The 24,404-nt window shown below is 34.1% G+C and overlaps 1 protein-coding gene across 2 annotated transcripts in view; it reads right to left on the reverse strand.

Moving 5' to 3' along the window:
- Positions 1–2,529: 2,529 nt before the first annotated feature.
- The window catches only part of ANKRD50 (ankyrin repeat domain containing 50), a 44,813-nt gene continuing 22,938 nt past the window's right edge, over positions 2,530–24,404 (reverse strand). For both annotated transcript variants that reach the window (XM_045392851.3, XM_005555877.5), the window contains 3 exons: positions 16,649–16,878; positions 7,027–10,577; positions 2,530–5,561 (listed from right to left, as the gene is read on the reverse strand). In XM_045392851.3, the coding sequence (XP_045248786.1) occupies positions 7,030–10,577; positions 16,649–16,853 (3,753 nt within the window). In that variant the 5' untranslated portion in view covers positions 16,854–16,878 and the 3' untranslated portion in view covers positions 2,530–5,561; positions 7,027–7,029. The remainder of the gene's footprint in view (positions 5,562–7,026; positions 10,578–16,648; positions 16,879–24,404) is intronic.

A 24,404-nucleotide genomic window follows, 5' to 3' on the forward strand; every position in this document is an offset into this window, starting at 1 on the left:
TCTTAAGACTCCCAAACTGGAAAGAATCCAAATGTCCATTAGTAGTAAAATATATATATATATATATATATTTTTTTTTTTTTTTTTTTTTTTTTTTTTGAGACGGAGTCTCGCTCTGTCACCCAGGCTGGAGTGCAGTGGCCCGGATCTCAGCTCACTGCAAGCTCCGCCTCCCAGGTTCACGCCATTCTCCTGCCTCAGCCTCCCGAGTAGCTGGGACTACAGGCGCCCGCCACCTCGCCCGGCTAGTTTTTTGTATTTCTTAATAGAGACGAGGTTTCACCGTGTTAGCCAGGATGGTCTCGATCTCCTGACCTTGTGATCCGCCCGTCTCGGCCTCCCAAAGTGCTGGGATTACAGGCTTGAGCCACCGCACCCGGCCTAAATATATTTTAAAAAGTATGGTATATTTACACAATGGAATAATGTGCAACAATTCAAAAAGGACAAACAAAACTGTGTCAATGAATTTCACAAACATAATGTTAAGGGAAAGAAACCAGCACAAAAAGGACATATTGTTTGATTCAATTTATGTAAAGTTAAAAAAAAAAACAAAATAGTTAATACTAATGGTAATGAAAGTCAGAAGAGTGGTTTTCTTTCTTGGGGGTAATGTCTGGAAGTGGCAAGGTAGGTTTCTCAGATTATAGTTATAGCCAACAACTTGATCCAGGTGATAAACAGGTTTGTTCAATTTGCAAAAGTTTATAGCATAGCAACTTAGGATTTGTGTGTTTTTCCTAAATATCTATGTTAGAATTCAATGTAAATTTACAAATGAAATGGGAGTAACAGACATATCCATTAAAATGTGGCATCAATTCTATCAGGATATATACCATTATCAGTGTTCACACATCCAGACCAATAATGAGTAAAAAATATACGCATACAGGGGTCTTCTAAACATTACAAATATATTCTTCTAAGAATCCAGCCCTCAAAACTTAGCTAACTTTTGCCAGTGTGGTAATAATAGTGTGAATTTAAGAGTGGAAATGTAAACATGCAATAAATTTCAAATAATTTTATTTTAAAATTGGATAATTACAATTTTACTATAACAGCAAGACTGGCAAGCAGAGGCTATCTCTAGGAATTAAGATTAGCTCAAATATTTGCACAATAAATGATTTTTTTCCCAGAAATTCCACAACATAATCCTCAGGGTGTATCTCACCACTATTACATTCAGCCCTTCCTATCTGCGGATTCCGCATCTACAGATTCTCCCAATTGTGGATGGAAAATACAATATTGGAGAGATGCAGAATATGCAAATACAGGAGGCCAACTGTGGGACTTGAGCATACACAGATTTTAGTATCCACCTGGGTTCCTGGAACCAATCCACCCAGGATACAGTGGGATGATTGTAGTTGGAATCCTTCCAACTGCTACAGCAAAGAAGTGAAAACATTAGTCATCACCAAGTTCTCATAGTGTATTTCCTTGGACCATTAGCTAGAAAACTCCATGTAAGTTTATTTAGCTACCGGTCTGTTTTTAAATTCTTCTATGTATACCATATATTTGTGTTTAAACACATTTTGTCATATTATTTTTTAGAATAAGATTTATATTAATTCAACAAACATAAAAAAAAAACTGCAGAACACTACAATATTCATGAAATTATTGAACAGAAGATACCTTGTTGGCCTTTTTAGAAACCTCTCTTTGGAGTAATAGGATAGTCATTCATCAGTAAACATGGAGAGATTGTTTCCAGGACTCCTGTTGGATACCAAAATCCTCAGACACTCCTGTCCCTTATATGAAATGGCACAGCGTTTATATATAATCTACGCATATGCTCCTGTATGCTTTAGATCATCTCTAGATTACTTACAATACCTAACACAATGCCTACACATCACTTCATTCAGGTAGACTCAAGGTAGTATTTAGCACACAGCAAATTTGTTTTTCAGAACTTTAGAATTTTTTTTTTCCGAATATTTTATCTGAGATTGGTTGCATCCAGGGATGTGGAACCCACAGATTCAAAAAGCCATTTGTGTGTGTGTATACATACAGTGTGTGTATGCTGTGTTCTGGTAGGGGAAAGAGGTCATGAAGAAGTGACTCAAGTTTACTGAGTGAAGAAACACAAATTTTATTTAGAAAATGAATGACCATGTTTGCAACAAATTCCCAAAATATCCACCATAAGATGGCCATAATATTCTGATGATCAAGGAGCACACACGTACAAAATTTATTGGATTACTGCAATTCTCAGAGGCACAAAACCTGACATGGTGTGATGTAGTATATAATCAGTCGTAGGGGGCGGGGGGAAAGAACATTAAGTCCTTAAGAAGGCTTAGGAAGACAAACACTAGATCTTTTTGTTTTTCTACCTTCCTTTGGACAGTGTTACATTCCACTTTCTTCTTTGCAAAATGGTTCCAAATTCATTTGCTCAGGATGTATTTAAGATAATAACTTAAAACAATAGTTGTTTATACTCTATGCATATCATGCATGTTCTACTGGTTCAAGGACAAAATTAAAACAAGATTTTCTCTGTAAAGCAAATATATTTATTATGCACTTTCATATACATAGGGATTTTTTTGAGTAATATCATACAAGGGATAAAATAAAACTTTTACAATGTGAAATTCAATGTACACTTTAGGCTATTTACATACCCCAAACCAAAGGAAAAATAAAAAGAAAGCATTTGTTTGCAACTACATTTGCTGACAAGTGTAAATGGAGGACATTAAGCAAAACAAATATTTGCATAGCCAAAACAATATTGAGAAAAGTATTTACTTCTTTTTTTTAAGTATCAAACTATTTTTTGGTGAGAATTCCAGTGAGGGTGAGGGTGAAGACAAAGAACAAAAAATATTCGCTGTACTTCGCAGTACGCACTGATTTCAGGTCATTTTTCCTTCCAAAACCTTTCCTAGAAACATTCAGATTTTTATTTCATTACTGTATTTTTATCACTTTCCTTATAATAAACTCATGATATTTAGGGAATAGACACAGACGGAATGTTATAAAAATGTTATAAGCACATGCCATCATAGTTGTGTAGTGGCAACAGCTGATTTATAAAATTTAAAGATTCTAATTTCAAAAATATCTATTAAGGAGTTTTATATTTGGAGGACAATTTTTACTTTTTAATAGAGCAGAAGCCATTTTCATTTATAGTATTAAATCCCCCACAGAAACAAATAAGCAAAGCAGGGCATCTCCAGCACCCATCCTATCATCCTTATCCTAACTCAAAGTCATTTATGTTCTATTCTAAAACATAATTTATATAAAAACATCCCGAGGAATACTTACTTTTGAAAATCGTATTTTTCCAATAGGTTCTCTTCCTACCAACTGCTTCAAGTGTATATAGTATGGATATGAAAACATTTAGCTCTTTGAAAAACATAAATCCCTTATGCAATGTCATATCTTTGCCCTTTGGACACAAGGTGCAATTTTGTAAAAACAATACAATTAAATAAATACAATTTCAATAATTCAAAGTTAATAGAAAAACTGGCAGCTTTCAGGGTTCTCTTTCTAAAGAAAAATACATGTAATAGAAATTAGAGCTTCATCCTCTACAGTAATGTAAATGTACTGTATTTATGAGTAAAGTTGGTTCTAATAATAGTATGTGTTCATATTTATTAATAGACTCATTAACACTTTTAAGGCTACTTTGCAAGAGTCCTATTAAGTGTATTTAATAAATGTCCCATAGGGACAAGAATTCAATACTTGAAACATTCACATTTGAGTTATTAATATTGCCGTGTCACCTTAATATCAATTGAACTTATCATCTTATCTCGTAGTCCTCACTATGACTCATAGACAAAATGAGTTTTGCTGACTTAAAAAATAAAAGCAAGAAAAGCCTTACAATAAGATTCAAGTGAAACATTTATCATAATAACACATTTCTATTTCCACGAACAATGTATCACATGTGTCCTTCATATATGAAGATGACATTACTGACCTTTGTTACTAGGACATATTCTAAAGATTTTGTTCTAGAAGTAGCAATGGTTTTGTGCTGAATCTCCACATTCTCTTTCCTCATTCCTCCTTATCAACAGTACATGAAAAGAACAGAATTTCTGGGTTCTATAAGATTAACAGGCCCATTCTAAGATCAAATTCACAACCTTGGCTTCTGAACTGTTATGACTACTTTTCCAGACATATAAACCACCCATCTAAGCTATAGCTCCACTGATTTAAGAGTAAGGAGACTAAGGCTGTGGGTCACATGCTCATTTGAACCTATTTTACCTTGCTTGTCATGAATTTCTCTCTTAACCCTGGCATCCAGCCCTCCTGCATGCAAATGTACAAAGAAGAAAACAGGAAAGAGTATGAGGATAGAAAAGTGCAAATCCATCACTATTAAGTCACAATAAAAAGTATACGTGCTATGATTGACAGGTGAGCGGTGTCATCTGTGAAGGACAGCACATTTTATATTCATCAAGAATACTCACTCATCCAACCAAACCATTAAAATTAATCCAATTGATTTTGAGTGGGGCTATTTTGGTCATGCAGCAATTTACAAAATAGAAACAGCTGAGAGAGAAGCCAGCAAAATTAATTTATTTAGCCAGGAGGAAGAGGTCAGTTTAGTCAATGAATTATTCAGGGATCAAAAATCTACCCTTAGATAGACAGGTGCATTTCTCTCTGCACACACATGCGACTGAGGCATGGCTTTGTCCCTGAGAATTTTCATGCCTCAGGAATGATAGTCTGTCTTCTTAGAGGTGGAATGACAAAGTGAATGGAAGGTGAAATTGTATCCCAGTGGATGAAATAGGACTTTGTTCTGCCTACAGACTGGTTGGTGGGTTGTTCTGACATGTTTAGCCACAGATGAGAAGAATTCTACTGGGAAAATCCAGATTTAAACTACTTAAAGCAGCTCCCTAAACTACTACAAAATATTTTTTTAATCTGCCAAGAAATCATTTTTCATTTCAATGTGATATTTATATAGAAACTGATTTTTATCCAATGCTGAAGGTGTAGTGAACATAGAACAGTTGCAAGATTTGTTTTATTGAGTAACATTTTTAAAGATACAAGAAACAGGCCATACACTACAATGCAATGTGACTAAAACAGTATGTTTAAGTTTCTTTTGCCACAAAAACAAAAACAAAAACAAAATAAATACAAGGAACACCGCCTTTTCATATATATTTGATCATGGCACATGCACATTTTTAAATCAAATCTTAACTTAAAATACTCAATTTTTCTTTTCAGCTTTTATCAGGGAACTGCAGTATGTATCTGCATTTTAAAAAAGTGCTTATTCCTGTGTAGTGAATACAAAGCACACAAAATGAAATTTTTTAAGCACAGAGGGTTACATTGAGAAGGCAGCCTTACTATTTAGGCACATTACAGTAATTAAGGTAACTGTACTGCAGAGATCACATTCTTCATTTTTTTTTTTTTTCCAGCAAATCAACAGGCATGTTTTCATCCAGTAGCTGAAGAACCACTCCATCACAATGTCTTCTGTTTCACAGAATAGGAAACTAATGTAAAAGTTAAAAAAAAAATAATTAATTTCTACATTGTATTATAGAGCTACATATCATTTTAAAACTTTATATAATACATTTACCTCTAGTTATCTTTATCTATATATTGACCATGCAAAGCGCACAGCAGACTTAACTATTATTTAACTTATAAGGCACTTTTTAAATTCCACAAAATGTTTACCTTAATTCAGGTGTTTCATTTTTAATATGTATTTATACTTTGCCTTTACAACAGATATCATGAAAGTTGAAACGATGCACCATCAGAACTAATTATTTTAAAAACGAATTGCATTTGGGGACTGAATTAACTACTTTATTCAAATTATTTTTGAATGACATTTGACTCGTCACCCCTAGATTCACACTGAAGGCTGTTTATTATTAGAAGACATGGGGAATTTATCTTTAATAGTATTTCACCTATTATATTCCTAAAATATATTTACAAAGACAGAAGCAGCAAAAAGGAAAGACTATAATTTTGTTAGAGGAAGAAAAGTCATTAAGCAAAGTGGGATAAATATAGCTGCAGTGTAAGCTAGGAAAGATCCCTAATAAAATCTTCAGATTTATCTCCAACATAGGAAATGTGCTTCTGAAAAAGCATCTACAATATAAAACTTTCATATCTATTTTCCTACTAACGTCCCCTGTATTATTAACGAAGCATCCTTTGTCATGGGGAGGAAAAAAAATATTTTTATTTAATAAATATGACTATTTTATCTAGGTATAAAGTTCCTTAAATACCAATATTGCAAAAACATCCATTTACCATTCTTCACATCTATGCCTTATGTGTGAAAACATTACTTGGAAGATTATCAAGAGATCATAAAAAATACCTTCTACTAAGTTTTTTACTTCTTTCTGGGTGAAAAGGAATGAAATTAATATTTACTATCTACTAAGTGCTACATTGTTGTACTCAAACCAGAAAGATGAGTGTGAAACAGCCCCTCCCTCTGCCACCATCAAAATTCTTTTAAAAGGAGGAAATAACTGAATAGGAAAGAATTCTTAATCTGGGATCTATAAGTAGTATATTCATTCATTCATTCGTTTGTTCACTTATTCAACAAATTTTTACTGGGAAACTACCATAGGTCCAAGTACTATTCCAAGTACATGAAATACGGTAGTGAACAGATAAAAATCCCTAACCTCACACAGGTTGTATTTTTAGTACAGAGGAGAAAAATAAATATAATAAACAAAACATCTCAAGTATTTTAAATAGTAAGTGCTTTGGATAACATAATGCAGGAAAGGGGGAAAGGACTGCTACAGGCAGGAGAATTCTGATGTAAAGGGGTGATGAGGAAGGTCTGGCCCAGATGACATCCGAGTAGAGATTAACTGAGGGAATTGGCCTTGTGATCGGGGAAAAGAGCATTCCAAGTAGAGGGAACTATACTTTTGTTTTTTACTCTTTATGTTGACAAAATATTACCTTCTATAATGGTGTTTCCTTTTTATAGTTGAAGCTAGGGTCAGAACCTTCAATCTGAAGCTTCAGAGCTTGTTTAAGGCTTAATTCTGTCTCTGAGGAAGGGTATCCCTCCAACACTTCCTGATGCCCTCTATCTTGCATTGTTCGTGGGACTGAAACCCTACCAAGAAAAACCTGGTTGCTCTGAAGATGGTAATTTGGATTTGTCATTATTCCATTTCTCTTCTTCTGTTCCCCACTTTGTTGGTGAATAAGAAACTGCTGTTGAGATCGACCAATTTCCTGCTGAGCTGACGGTATCGTAATTTTGCACTGAGATTCTGCTGGCATTTGTTTAGGTGGTGCAGCAGTCCCGGATTTGGCTATAGGTCCTCTTTTATCAAACTGAGTCATTTCATATTCTAAAACCTTTGGCTGTGAAGAATTACTTTGTTTCGCTTTTTTCCCAGCTGATCCAGACTTGGCAGAATTTTCTGATTTCCCCCCTTTATTTGCTTTAGTTGACTTCAAACTGGGCTTTACTTGACTCCACTCAAATTCACTACTTGGTGAATTATGACTCTGTCCTAAGGACTGTGTTGTGGAAGATGGGGAAACAATTGACTGTCGACTTCTACTGCGTGGCAATGAATGCTGCTGAATTTGTTCTGTAAATGACAAGTTGTGAAAGCTATCAATTGGCACTGTTTGAGCTGTTGCTGTAGATGAAGTAGTTCTTAAAGATGAATTTTTTGAGCTTTTTAGGGAATTATTTGACAGTGATGACTTCTGCCGGTCAACTGTAGAATCTGGAGATTCTGAAGGAGAACTAAATGCATGAGCTGGCCCATTAGGTAAACCACGTAACGAAGGCTGCATATCCCCTCCACCAGTACTACCAGAGCTATTTGATTTAATTGTTAATGACTGCATTTTTGAAGACACTGACTGCAGAGGTTTTTGCTCCATTGTGTGAACAGGTGATGGGGAACAGCCATTCAAACTAGATGCACCGTATTTTTCTAATAATTTAATTATTTGAGAATGTCCATTTTTGGCTGCAACACGCATAGCAGTGCGTCCAAATTGATCAGCATGGTTTGGATCAGCACCATGCTCTAATAAGACCTGCACAACATCAATGTGCCCTTCCTGGGCTGCAATACAGAGTGCAGTTGCACCTTGGTTGCATGTATGGTCAACTATAGCACCATGCTCAATTAGAAGCTGCACCACTTTTACATGGCCCTGCCAGGCTGCAGACTGCAAAGCAGAGCGCTTTTCATTGTCTGCAGCATTGACATCAGCATGGTATGCTATCAGAACCTGCACCATTTCCATATGGCCTTGCCAGCAAGAGACATGAAGTGCTGTCCTTCCTTCAGCATCACTTGCTTCTACGTTTGCACCATTTTCTAAAAAATATTCGGCCATTGTAAGTTGATTTTCTAAAGCCAAGATATAAAGTGTGGGCCTACCATCGGCATCTTTGCAGTTAACATCAGCTCCATGGCTAAAAAGCAATTCAACAATGTCCCTGTGCCCTTCTAATGCAGCAACTCGCAGTGCGTTTCTTCCATCATAACCTCTTTGATCAATGTTAGATTTGTTTTCCAATAATACTTGAACACAATCATAATGACCCTCTTGTGAAGCTAATATGAAAGGGATTCGTCCATCATTGTCAATCTCGTTTGTTCTAGCACCTTGTTCAATAAGTGCTTCACATATTAATCTGTGCCCTTCGAAAGCTGCCATGTGCAAAGGTGTCCATCCAGCATCATCTCTGTGATTTTCATCTAACCCTCTATCCAGTAGAGTACGTACCACCTCAACATTTCCTTGTGCTGAAGCTATACTGAGGACTGTCCTACCTTCACTATCAATACTATCCACAGCTGCACCCCAAAACAAAAGTGTATTTACAACTGATGCATGACCCATAGAAGCTGCTGCTAAGAGGGGTGTACGACCATTGTTATCTGTGTGATCTACATCTGCTCCCCCTTCTAGAAGTAAGTCAACCACATCAACATGTCCTTCATAGGCAGCTACCAGCAGTGGAGTCATGCCATCTTTATCACAATGATCTACTTCAGCACCTCGATCGATTAAAAGGCTAACAACTGATGCGTGTCCTTTACTTGCAGGCACACAAAGTGCAGCTACAGAGAGTGCAGTCCTGCCATCAACGTCCTCATGATTTACTTCTGCTCCATGGTCCAGGAGGTGTTCCACAATCTCCCTGTGTCCCATGTATGCTGCTGCTATCAAAGCAGTTCTACCTTCATTATCAGCTTTGTTCACTTCAGCACCATGTTGTAGCAAATTCAGTACAATATCCTCATGTCCTCCCCATGCTGCTGCTCTCAAAGCTGTTCGGCTATCAGCATCTGCACAATCCACTTTTACGCCAGCATAAAGTAGTGCAGAAACTACCTCAGTATGGCCACCCCAAGCAGCAGATCTTAATGCTGTCCAACCATCTTGATCAGTATGATTAATATTTGCTCCACACCCAATCAAACAATTAACCACCTTAGTATGTCCTTGTCTAGCCGCTAGGGTGAGTGGTGTATGTCCATGAGCATCTTCTATCTCTAAATTTGCTCCCCTAGACACAAGTAAATTGACTACATCAAGACTGCCACTATATGCGGCATTAGCCAATAATGTTCTCCCATTTGAATCACACTGATTTACTGAAGCTCCATTATCTAATAATGTCCGAATGGAATCCTCTCTTTCTAAGGCTTGTCGAACTATGCATGATGTGCGATCATCTTCACTGTTGACATGAGCCCCAGCTTTAACCAACAGCTGCAGTACTTCTTGTTCCTTGGGTATTAAAGTAGAAAGGGAATCTCTAACAGGTGTACCGTTCCATATCATCCACAGAGCTAACTCTGCTGTCTCTAATTGTAAGTTTGAGTTAATTAAGTGCAAGGCAAATTCTTGTGCTTCCAGTGGTGTTAAATTCTTGGCTTGACAGGTATAACTCATGGCCAACATTCTGTGTCCTTCTGCTGCATTACATAAATACTTCTGAGTACAGTGTTTCACATCCAGAAGCCACTCTGCAAAACTATAGTGAAACAGTATTTTTGTATTTCCTAGTCCATCAACAAGAAGTTTGGAGAGGACATCTAACTTGCGTTGAAAATCTTCCAAAGTTAACGACATGTTTTTGGTCCATACTGCATGATATAATTCCGTTATGGTCAAAGGTCGGCAGGCTGCAAGAATCACATTCAAAATAGGCTGAACCTTTGCAAATTGTTTTCTTACAAAAAGTCTTTGGCATAGCCAGAGATATAAGCCATTTAGAGTTCCTGGGATGTCACGAATTTCTCTTAACATAATAAAATTTTCTACAACTCCATCTAAAACTCGTTCTAGGTAAAGAAAGCATCCGCTGCTTTTAATGTGCAGTTGATTTAACATCTCTGCAGTTTCTTTTGTGAGGTGTTGTCGCAAAGCTTCTTCTTGATCTAAACGATGAAGAATGTACTGCTGAACATCCTTGACAATATATGCCTTCCGAAGGTCATCTAAACTTATTTTTCGAAAACCTAAAGAAGAGATAAAAAAGTAGATGTCGTCAGTTGAAAAGGATTATAGAAGTTGCCATATCTTCAAAGATAATGTCTTCAACATATAATAAACAAATAAATCAATTAATAAATTAATACTAATAAGCAGATCAATATCTATTAGTATGCAAACAGTTTTCTTTTCTTTCTGTAAAAGCACACTGATGGCAGAAAAATTTCATTTTCCTACCTACAAATCAAACTACTTATTCCTTTAGTAGCTTGGTGCCTCTCTTAACTCCATTGTAATAGATACTAATTAAGACGCAGACAGTCTTACATAACCATAAAAGTACCCAGTTAACATTATCTGAACTCCCAAGTGATTAGGAAAAAAAGTTGCAGGGGATATAACAAGTAAGGTTTCTTTTTATGAAATCTTTTCCATATAAATAATTTATATTTTCACCTATACACTTGAATGTACACTAGCCTTAATTATGTAACTGAGTATTTACATCCAATTAGAATATCTAGTCATTGCCTTTAAACTACATTACTGTATATTTTATCAAATTAAAATAACTAAATCTCAGACCATCAATAAATAGCTTGAACCAATTAAGATCCAATCTTTTGGCCAAATTATGGTAAAAAAAACTTCAGCACTGTAAAATAAATAATAAAACTTAAACCAACCTAAAAATATGTTAGCTGTAGCTATTTTAAACTCATTTTAAATTCTTTAAAGGAAGCCATAATTTCACTGTCTAAAGGGAGATGACATTATGCTGTACAGATATGAATTTATTAGATAATTGTGTATCCATCTTAGAGAACAAAAAACTGCTGAGTGAATGAACTTACCAAGTCTCTAACATGACCAGATTTGCATTTTGAAGGAATATTCTAACATCTAAAGAAGAACTGGAGCAAGTCAAGACTAAAGGAAAAACCTGTTTTAAAGAGGCGGTGATAAACTCTAGATGAAAATCACTATGAGCCTGAACACCCATGGTGGTGGCAGCAGTTGTAGCAGCAGCAGCAAAAATAACATGATGGACTTGGGAATTTTTAATCAGAGCTAGATTCTATAGTATTTGGTGCATGTGGAGAATTAAAGAGCGAAGGAGGAGTTGAAGCTGACATTAACTTGTGGTTCTGCCAACAGGAGTGAAAAAGAGACCACTGAAGGACAAATAATAGGTCTGGAGAAAAAGTTGATGAATTCAATTTTGTAATACTAAGCTTTAAGTATGTAGATAAAATGGACAGTTATTGAAAAAAACAACCTACCAAGAATGAAATATGAATAACAAAGTTGTCCTAATACAGTCTTTTGTATATAGATTTATATAGCCCTAAATCTATATAAAAATAGAACATAATTTTACATATATATGTATACATGCACAATTATTAAATCCTTAACAGAAATAATTTCAGAAGATAAATTTCAATTATGAAAAAGTCACTCCTCACCAAAGGAGGGTTTAAAAACATACCTAGAAATTTACAGCAATCTACATTTACCAATGATGTGAGATGATTTGCCTCCAAATCTTTTTCTGTGTGTCCATTTGTTTCTGGCTTTATCAATTCACTTAAAAATTTAAGTTAGATAAGGGAAATACCTAGTACATTGCTAATAAAATAAGTTACTTAAGAAATAATATTATCTTACATTATATAGTGTTTTAAAGTTTCTGAAGTTATGTAATACTTTACATTAATGTAATACTTTATATTACTTATTTACATGAAAGATCATATAAAACATTATGAATAAATATCTAAAATTTAAATCTAATTAACTAAGATGTCATGATTGGAACTTGAGATTATTAAGACGGAAACTCCACAGTAACAGGAATGGTTCTACAGAAAAGAATAAAAGAGAGCAACCTTTACTGAGAGTCAACTATTTCTAACGCAGCACTTTAAGTACTCATTATATAAACTTCCTTGTCTGTTAAGCCTGTGAGATAAATATTTCTATTAAAAAAAATGAGGAACTTAAAGCTCAGAAAGGCTAAATAAATTGTTCACAGTAACACAGCTAGAAAGTGATAAATCAGAATTTTGATTGTTTTGTTTGACTTCAAGTTTGCTCTTTTCATTAAGATAGGAACAAGAATAGAAAGCTGTGAAAGAAAACTCAAGTGTTTGATAGGGGAATAAAGAGGAGGGAGTAGGGACATAGGATTAATTCTATAAGAAAGTATAGAATTTCATAAAGAAAACTTACAAAGAATTTATAATTTAGAGAATAAATCTCCCCCAATCTAAATACTTAATAATACGAAATTTAGACAGAAGAAATTATGTTCATTATCAATAATAATTATCTGTTCATTAAAACAGAATTAAGAATATCTATTAATCAACAACTTAAATATCTTGAATTAAGGTACTGAAAATAATTACTTTTTAAAATTATAACTTCTGACTAATACACATGTAATCCTCCTATTATGAACACACACAATATATTGCTAACAAAGCACTTTTAAACATAAGATAGGGTTGAAAAATAATCAAACCTTCTAGGGGAATAAAAACATGACTTACTGAAATGATGGACCACCTACCTCCCTATTGCTTTTCTATTCTTACTTGAATAGAAGTATTTTTCTATTTCATTCTTACTTGAACTTTTCTATTCTTACTTGAAATATTTCTATTATTTTCTATTCTTGCTTCAATTATTTGTCAGGGTATGGCATCACGTAGTATTGGTGAAAACAGAGTGAAAAAGAAGACCTGTGCCAATATTTATAAATTGATGCTTACTGAAATTACTTATTATCATGAAGAACCTGTGAGGATAAGCAATATGAAAATAAAACCTAACAAGAAATTTAAGCAAATGCCAGCATATTAATATACAAATAAAATATGTAGGCATTAAATAGTCATTAAAAAGACAATATGGTGACACTGAAAGGTCTGTCAATGTTACATTTAAAAAGCAGAAAATCAAATTGATATATAGCATGATCTCAACTAGGAAGGGAAATATATACAGAATTTAATACAACGTGTTAAGAATGCTTAATTATTATTTTACCTCTGGTGTAATATTTGTGTATGTTGTCATTTAAAATATGTTCTAAATGGAGCCTGTATTACTTTTATAATCAGATAAAATAAATACATAAATAATCTTTAAAAAATATTGGAAGGTTAATTTTTTGTGCACAAAATGTTTTGAAATAGGCTGTTATTTCTTTAAGTCCCATTACAAGGCCTAACAACTATCAGCCTACGATGATACCCTAGTTGTAGTCAAAATTCTGCTTAGTGCCAAAGTGATTTTCACTAGATTAATCTGAAGCCATTAATGAAAATGCTAATGATCAGTATGGTGAATACATCAGAAACGTTGTAAAAACTCTCTTTCCAAAGGCTTAATCCTCAGATATGAGTAGATGAAGCCAATTTAGACACAGTAAAGATCTTAGGGCTATGATGATAATTTCAAATGCATACAACTTGAAACTCATACATTTCAACTTAAAGCATAAGCAAAAACCAGAAAGATATGTGTAGGACACATAGAAGGAAAACTGGAAAATCTAAGGAGAAACTTGAATAAATGCACAGATATGCTATGTTTATGAGTAGAAAGAAAGCATATTTTAAACAGCAAATTACTTCTTATTTAAATTGCAATTTTATCAAAATCTTAATTTTTTTGGCTTATATTACTGACAGTTATAATTTAAAATATGATATTACAACCTAGAGGAATACAGGTAAAAATATATAATTTAAAATAATAATATTGATGGCAAAGAGGGCTGGGAAGTAATTGTACAAGAAAATTACAAACATTAAGCCAATATTTTATTTGCAAAATGATGCTGAGATAGTTTAGAAGAGCAGATGAATAGTTTAGAAATACAGTAATAGCACACAGACATATCTATACGTACACACACCCAAACTTAATGTATGATGAAAAAAATATCACCAAGTAATTGTAAAGTCAATAAATTGCTGAGAAAATTTATGGTTTTACAAATTATTTAAGTTAGAGCTTTATTTCATATCTTTTAGTAAAAAATATTCTATACGGGCAAAATCATTAAAGGTAAAGTAAGAATACAGAGTAGTAAAGGACAATACATTAGTTTACGTAAAATATACTTCAAAATAATCATTACAATTTTAAAAAGCTGAAGAAAACAGTTGCAAAGAATTGAAAAAATATCAAATAAAAGCCCTGAAAATCAGTAAGAAAATAACTTTGACTTCCCAATAAAAACATAAAGGTCAGATAGCAGAATTTCATGGAAAAAAGGCAAATTGATGAAACAGGCATAAGGGAGAAAGGGTTCAACAGTAAACAAGAAGTACAAATAAAAATGATAGCGTATTTTCCACATATCACATTGACAAATTTAAAAAAGACATAATTCAATACTGGCGCAAGTAAAAAGAAACCACCCAACATTTTCAGGTAGGAATATAATGATGTATATCCTTTTGGAAGGCAATTTGACAATATGTATTAATACCTTTAGCAATATCCTTATATTTTTACCTCAAAATTCCACATCTACCATGAACAGAGAGGTGGTCATGTTTATATACAGCCCAACATTTTAAATAATTAATATCTCAAAAAAAGAGAAAATTAACTGGAGTTCAAAATATACATACTCTATAATCCAACAATTACAAGTCTATATTTATAACATAAACTTTCAGTACACGTGGACAAGAATACATGAACAAATATGTTCATGAAGCATTTTTGTAACAGCAAAAAACTGAAAATGATGTAAATGTCCATGAAAAGGATAATGGAAAAATAACAGAAGGTTTATTGATGGGAAGGAGTACTATCTACCAATTAAAACCAATGAAACGCATTTATAATGAATATGGCTCAAAAATAATGTTTGCTAAAAAAAAGAGAAATAATAATAGCAACGATATATTTCTGAAGCACTTACTATGTATTAGGCATTGTCGTAAGTGCTTCATATGTAATTTGCCATTTAACCTTACAAAAATCCTATAAGAAAAGTAATATTAAAATCCTCATTTTATAGATAACGAAACAGAGGCACAGAGAATATAAATTGTGTAAAGTCACATGGCTAGTGAGTGGTAAAAGCTAAGGTGGCGTATGCAGTGTTTCATTTATGTAAACTATAAACATACATAATATAAAATATGAGCTGAAAGCATATAAAATAAGTTAATAATACTGGTTTTCTCTAATGAGGAAAAGAAAGGAATGGTGACACAGGCCAAAAGGGGCTTCTACTTTACCTACGCCTGACATATTAAGTGCTATATAAGTGTTAGCTATTGTCATTTAAATTACTAAACTTTTACCAACTACATTTTTATCAATAACAACAAAAAAGAATGCTATATGTGGAAACCAAAAGCGCTGCCATTAGTAGCAAGGGAATTGAAGAGGGACAACCTGAAAGAAGGAATAAAGCAGATTATAGAAAATTATTTTAACAAACTAGTTAAGATTTCAACATACTGTAAAATGTATAGAACTACTCAAAAGTTATATGACCAATTAACCATTAACTTAATTAATGTCTCTCCAATTACACTATATATCCTGTGACAGGTCCTTGTTTTACACTCCTTTTTTTTTTCCCACAAGACAAAGAGGAGTGTGTTACATAATCTAATAGGAGTAACCACAACTTTATTATGGTAGTAAATAAAGAAAAGTAAGAAAAAGTAAGAGAAAAGAAAAAAATAAAAACAGAAACTCTGATAGTGTACTTTTATATATTATATAGACTGTAATCTGAAACATCAGAAAAAGGTTTAAACTGATCATGATACAACAGCATAATAAATAGAGCCCCAAGATGTATAGCAGCAAATAATGGCATGAGATACTCCTAACCTTTACTAAAGAACTTAGGAAAAGAATCTTGAAAAAAAGGTAATGTTTAAATGATCTTAAAAACACGCTAAGGCTTTTTTATATAAATTTCAAAAGGCACAGTAGAGAATAGCTGATAGAAGGAGCAAATGCAACATGCAGATTTTCAACTGCATTCCTTTCCCTCTAAGAAACTAGTGCATTAATGAAAAGCATTTGAGGATGGCAGTATGCTTACCAGTAAACATTTTAGTAACAGCCTTACTCTGCTTTCGGGCAGAACAGAGAAGCAATAGCCATGGTGGAAAGAACTCATGGTGACCAGCTAAAAGTTCTGCAACAGTCCCAGATAAGCTGGTAGACGTTTGTTCACCTTCAGTAATGTTACACCCTTCATCAACAGAATCAACAAGCAGGTATAGGCTTTGCTGGGGAGGCTTCATTCCCAGTAGAGGGAGTAGAACACATCTGTAAAACACATACACATGAGCATTTTGAATGTTAAGTGGCTATAAGATATATTATTCAACCATTAGAGTATTAATTATAAATTCTTTAAGAATAAAATAAGGTATTAGAAAAAAAAATTATACAAGTTTCAATTCCTTACTTTAAGTACAATACTGGTCCCAAACAGTTTGTATTTCCAATTACAGCATTTTGAACAATAAAGAGTGTGTGTGGGTGCATGTGTGTAATTCAGCATAATTAACAAAGGCATTCAGAACTGAAGAAAACTGTATTTCAAAATTCCCTTTCTGATTCTTTTCAGTCAGTGATAAAAAGTGTGATTTCCTTACGACAAAGCTAAAATGTGTTGCAGAGTGGAAAACAAAACAAACTCTGGGGATCACCTTAATAAAAAGAAAAATATCAAGAGTTCTGTAGAATTTAGAAGTATTTTATCACCATTTTTCTCACAAAATTACTGCAATTTATACAAAGTCTTCTTTCACAAATTTTATTTTAAAAGACTACAAAGATCAACTATATTCTAGATCCCATTTGACGTATTTTCAAATTGCAAAGTAAATAACAAAGTATTATGCTTTACTCCATTAATTAATGCATTTCCTATGCGTGTAACTTATATTGTAGTTGAATATAACGTTTTCATAAATACAACAATGCTCATTCATTTTCAACAAATATTTACTTGATGTGTGCTGTGGGGTCAACAAGGTGCTGAACAGATACAACAGTGAAGAGGAAATAATCCATCCAGTTATGCACACCAGAAACTTACAAATAATGTTTTCTAAAACTGTTTTCTTAGTCTTTCAATGTAATAGCCACCAATATCTAATTTATCACCATGTAAGAATCAATATTTCATTAAAAAAAAATCTCAAATATCCAGTATCATCATCACTGTAGGCCAAACTACCTCAATTCTTCATCTCTTTTACCTGGGCTACCCTAACAATCTACATGCCTCCAACAGCTCCCCTCTTGTGAGTTTCTACTGCAGCCAGGGTCACTTCAAATGTTATTCCAGCCAGACTAGCCTTCTTTCAATGACTTCATGAGACACGATCACACGTGGGCCTTGTCATTTGCAGTTTCCTCTGCCTGACATGCGCTTCCTGTCTCTCTTCATATAGTTTATCTTCAATTTTGAGAGTAACCTTCTCAAGGTCAAATCCCTATTAGATGCTTTCATAATGTCAAATACAGTTCTTTTCCACTCCACTATCAAATTTTCAATTTTATATTTAATTATTTAATGTCTTTTTTTATTTCTCCTTAGCTGTAAGCATCAAGAGAAGAGAGACTAAATTGGTTTTGCTCATCAGTGTAGCCCCACAACCTAGCATAGTGCCCACAGTAGAACCTACAGACTTGACATTGTTGCAAGCTAGAATGGAAAATCAATGAACTGCAATGCAGTGGTCTCAGTGCTATGAGAAAAAGCAGTAAAACTGCTAACAAGATAAGAAGAAATGACTAACTGAAGTGCATTAGGTAGGGAAGGAAGAGAATGTCAGAATAATATTCATATATTAGGTGCTCAAGATGAACTAAGTTTTGAGGAACCAATCACACTGATACAGGAGGGTAAAGGGAAGGTGGGGTAATCCTGGCAAGGAACGTGCTGAGTTTGGGAAAACTTACTCTATTGTATCTTACACATATATTTTGTCCATTATGAGCACAAAGATGGTTGATGAAAAATCAGTAACCTAGTCATATAGTACAATACATATAGAACACAATATACTAGAATAATGTACATAATAAGTACCACTTCAGATATAGCACACAGGAAGCCATCTTAAGTTACTTTTGATAGGGAAAGTGTGGAGGAGAGGTCGGGGAAATTGGGAATTGAGGTTAGTAAGGTAATGAGCCAGGAGTTGTTTAGTCAGGAGAAACAGCTGGAGGACACAGGAAAGAAAATCTAGTTGAGGCAACAGCACATGCAAAGGCTTAAAGAAGAGAAAAACCAGTGAAGTATGGAAGAAAGAATTATGAGAATCATGAAAATGAGTAATGCTGGGTATTATAAATTGTGGGCTTTGCCCTAAGGGTATTAAGGAGCCACTGAAATATTTTAAGCAGAAAATTGGTAAGTTTATATTGGAGTTTAGAAAGACAACTCTGGTGTATGTGAAGGAAAATCTGATGTAGGTAAGTCCAGAAGGAAAGAGTGACATATGAGGCCAATGCTTAGAACTTAGAAAAAAAAATCTCCATCCAGAACTACCACTATCACCAAGGCCATCACTGCCAACTTAAATTCAGTGCTCTATATGCTTTAAGTACTTCACACATCCATTAACTCATCTGATTCTCACATTAATTATTTAAGGTAGGTACTATTATAATACTCATTTCCAGGAGAGGTAATCAAGCCACAAGAGGATCAGTCACTTGTTACTTTATAAGTGATAAGAAAGGGATTCAAGTCCAAGGTCTGGTTTCAAAACCTATGACCATCCATCCTGGTTTGCCTGGGACATTCCCAGTTTCAAGCACTATCTCAGGACCCAGCCCTGCCTCTTCCCAATCTTCTCCCCTAGTCCTGGGCACATCATAGTGGGGGTCACCCTAGTCTCCACTCTTACCCACCATGGTCCACTGACTAGCCATAACCAACGGTGAGAAAGTAAATTATACATTAGTAGCAGTGGGGATAGCAAAAAGTAGACAGATTTGAAAGAAATTTGGTGAGTAATATTAGTAGGATTTAGTGATTATCTCCTTTCTTTCGCCTATTCCAGGATATCTGCTCTTCTTTACCTGGTTTCTTATAGTGGAAATTGAAGTCATTTTTCATACTTTCTTTCTCCTCTAATATAATCCTTTAATGCTGTTAATTTCCCTCTAAGCATTTTCAGTATCATCCACTTAAAAATAATTTCCCTTTGATTTCTTCTTTAAAACATCCATTATTTAGAAGTAAGCTATATAGCTTTCAAATAATTGAGAATGTCCCAGTTATTTTTATCTGTATTATCACAGTTTAATACAATTGTATCAGATAACACGTTCCGTAAAACTTCCATAGCTTCAAATTTATTGTGACTTATTTTATGGCCCACAGTATATCTATCCTAGCAAATGCTGTGTATGCACTTAAAAAGAATGTATACACTGTTGTTGCTGGGCAGACTGTTCTGCAATTGACAATTAGGTTCATTTGGTAACAGTATTGTCCAAGTGTCCTATGTACTTATTGAGTTTTGGTTTATTTACTCTATCAATTGTTAAAAAGAGAGAGTTAAAATATTTGAATATAAGTGTCTACTTCTTAAAATAGTTAGTTTTGCTTCCTATATTTTGAAGTTCTGTTATAAGGTGTACAAATGTTATGATTGTTATATCCTCTTAAGAAACTGGTCTCTGTATCATTAGGAAATGACTCTCTTTATACCTGGTAATATTCTTTTCTCCAAAATCTACTTTGAAATTAACGTAGGCACACCACCTTTCTTTTAATTAGGGTTAGCATGGTATATACTTTTCTATTCTTTTATATTTAAGCTATTTGCCTCTTCATATGTGAAGTGTAATTGTTATAGGCAACATATAATTAAATCTTGCATTTTTACCCAAATTCTATCATTTAATTAAGATATTTATCATTTACACTTAATGTAGTTGCTGATAGAGTTTTTGCTCACATTATTTTGTAATGTACATGTATGTCAGTAGGATATATTACTAGGAATAGAATTGTCAGATTAAGAGGCACCTTCATGTATATTTTGATAGATACTGCCAAAGTGATGCTCCCCTTATAAATTATACACACACACACACACACACACACACACACACATATACACATACGTAATGTGTATACTCATATATGTAATGTGTGTGTACATGTTTATCATGCACATATATGTAATGTATATATTTATACACACATAGGCAACAGCTGTGTAACACTAGGTATTTTCCTAGCCCCTCCATAATAGTGATTAATGTTATTTACTTTTTCTACAGCTAGGTGAAAAATGGCATCCTCATTATAGCGAAAAAAACTATATTATATATATTATTATATACTATATATTATAATATATAATGGTTGTACATATTTTGGGGGCACATGTGATATTTTGATACTTACATGCAATGTGTAATGATCAAATCAGGGTAATCGTGGTACCTATTACCTCAAACATTTATATTTTCTGTGTATTAAGAACATTACAATTCTTCTTTTCTAGCTATTTTGAAATGTAATAAATTATTAACTTTCTCTATTGTATTATTGAATATTAGAACATATCCCTTCTATTTATGTACCCTTTTATGTTTTAAATTTATAATTCCTTACCATAAGGGCAATCATATTCACATGTGCCTAGGAATCATATTTCTTTTTCTTTAAATTGTGTTTTCATACACTTTACCCATTTCCTCAAAGACTGCTAATTTTTCTCTTATTGGCACTCTTTAAGTGTTAAGAAATTGAGATAGTGCCACTCCACTCCAGCCTGGGTGACAGAGTGAGATTCCGTCTCAAAAAAAAAGAAAAAAAGAAATTGTTTGTTGTATGTAATACAATTTTTTTCCACCATTTGTCATTTTTCTTTTGACTTTTTGAAAGGTTTTTCTTGGACATGTACAATTTCTTTTTTCTTTTTTTTTACTTTTATATAGATAACACATCAGTCTTTACTGTTTTCCATTTATAGCTTCTAAGTTTTATGTCACATTTCTGAGGGGATTCCCCAGTTCGGTGATAATAAGAAAAGATTTTTGCTATGTTCCATCTCATTCTGTTGTTTCACCAACTCTTTTCCAAGCACTTACATCTCTGCTTCATGCAACTGTTTAACTCACGCAATCACTCATTGTTTTCATTTAAGGCAATATATTTGGTCACAGATTCCATTTGTTCGATGGAAACATTTTTTTATGGTGTTTCTTGTGCCCTGTTTTTCACATTCCTTCCCCATTTGTTCTTGAGATGTATTTTATGTATCCTGTGATAGCTCTTTTTGAGTATATTCTTTCTGGATCAGCAATTACAAGTTGAGTGTACACAGTGTCCAGGCTGGCAAGAAGTCTCCTTATGCATCAGAGTTATAGGTATAAACAATTTATTTGAGCTTGGACTTCTCCCCAGTCAATTAAGATCAAAAGCTGTAGGGATGTACACAACCCATAGAGTTTACTACACCCAATACCTTTTACTACACCAAATACTACACTTAATACCTTCCTCCTGCACATACATGGCTCATCTGTGTGACTCCTTCTGCCCTGCCCTCTTCATTCTTTCTATATGCTTATCTGGGTCCAGGAAACTTCTAGCATAAGTCTATAACTTATCTCCCTGGGATCAAATGAGAGCTTTTGTCCTCTTGATAGTCATCAGAATATGCACTTATTTCAACGAATAATGGTCTGCCAGCTTTGCATCTCAATTTGATATTCACTCTCACATTATATTGAGGTTTGGGATTATAGGTCTCTCATAGTTTCAAAACACACAGAGCTTTTCATTCACTTTCTTGCCTTGAAGCTATTTCCCAGTACTATTTAAAATGGTCTTCATCATGTTAAAAGCAGATAGGATTCATTCCTAAGTCCTCCTTTTTGTTTTAGCACATTGTCTTCCTTTCTGTTTTAACACCAAGCTTTTTTTTTTTTTCCATTCAGCACCTATTTCTAACACTGAGATTTTTTCTCTCTGTCAAGAAAGCTCCCTCCCCCAGGCAGTATTTCTTATTTCAGCAGAAGTTTCATTCCTGAAATAAGCCTTCTCTGACCACCATATCTAAAGCAGCCCTCATCACCATTACTGTTCCTGCAATTGTTTCTTTGTAGCATTTATCACATTCTTAGATTAACTTGTTGGGTTACTTCTGTACTGCTTTTGTTATAAGGCTGAGAGTGAAGCTCCTGCACACCTCCACATCTCCTTGCCCTATTATGTAGGCTCCAGGAGGGCAGGAATTATGCCTATCTTGTGCACTGTTAAGTTTCCCAGCACTCAAAATCACTTGTAAAATGAAAATCCCACCAAAGCATGTATACACAAAACAAAAATTTAGACAGTCTAAAACAGACTTTTCTGTATTTGTGAATAATTACATACATGTATATTATTATTCCAAAAGAGATAATGTAATGACAGTTGGTTATCACAATCATACAAAGATAACACCATCTTTAAAAGCAACGGTATGATACAGGGTTTGACTTTGCATGTGTACCTTAACTAAATGTTTTACATTTCTTACCTTCATTAATATTGAGCCAATATTTATTACATTCTTAATTTTTTGTTAATTCAATTTAAAATCCTTGAGTTAGTTTTTCCCCCATTTTCAATTGCCTTGAAAATGAGGAATGACAAGATCATCCTTCTGTAGCTAGCCTTTTATTGATTTACTCAAATTTTTTTTTTTTTAAATGACAGACAAAATTATATGTATTTACCATGTATAACATGATGTTTTGAAGTAGATATACGTTGAGGAAGGCCTAATTCTAACTAATTAACATATATAGTACTTGGCATAGTTACAGTTTTTGGGGTGACACTCTTGATTTCCTGGCAGAAAGGCTGCTGAAATTCTGAAATGAAAGACATCCATTGTTCTTTTCCTTTGATACAATGAATTTACTTACTGCCTTTTTCTTAGGAGATTAATGACCTTTTAAAGCTCCTATAAATAAATTATAAGGAACATACTATTAGATAGATAGATGAACAGATTGAACATGTAAAAAGTGTCTTCAGACTTAAAATTGTTTCTGTGAAACATCAGGTTGCAGCTCACTTTCTTCCTCACTTATTCAGACATAAAGTAATAGGAAGAGTGTCCCTCCTAGCCTTTTAACAAAACAACTCAGATAAGCTGGAAGAAGAAAAATTGTGAATTACAGACAGACTGTGGAGCCCCTGGGGCCACTGATAAACAGCGTTCACACTCTCTTGCTGCCTTTTCTCTATTGACCCCTTAGGGCTTTAAAAAATACAGCAATCACCCTGGTTGGGAAAGGTATGGAATAAAGCCCCGCCCCCAGTCTAGGCTCTTCTCCCATATGACCCCTATGGAAAAGCCTTAAGGAGGAGTCGGTGGGGAAGAATAGAATAAGCATTACTTGTCCTTGAGGAACGAGTGAAACCCACTGCAGCTTACAGCAAGGGGATGGGCAGGATCAGAAGACCTCACCCCAGATCAAGGGGTATAACATAATCTTTATCAGAAAAACAGAAAATGTCCCCATTCTCTGCCCTCACTGCTGAGAGAGTTGCAGAAGAGAAGAATTTGAGAGCTGAAGGTAGAGTAGATATTGAAAAAATCCACCTGGAAAATCAGCCCCTGCTCTAAATACAACATATTATTAGAAGATTTGAGGTGAGAGGTACACTGAGGGTACCCACAGCAACAACAAATATCAAATTTCGTGACTCCTGACTAGCTTAACTCACCTCTCCTCCACATTAAAGCCTCCTGCAGAAAACAAAAAGTAGGCCCATTTCCAGGTAAAGACTATTTACAACTATTTTCCAGTTGTTT

This window comes from Macaca fascicularis, chromosome 5 (genome assembly GCF_037993035.2).
Source record: "Macaca fascicularis isolate 582-1 chromosome 5, T2T-MFA8v1.1".
Taxonomy (NCBI): domain Eukaryota; kingdom Metazoa; phylum Chordata; class Mammalia; order Primates; family Cercopithecidae; genus Macaca; species Macaca fascicularis.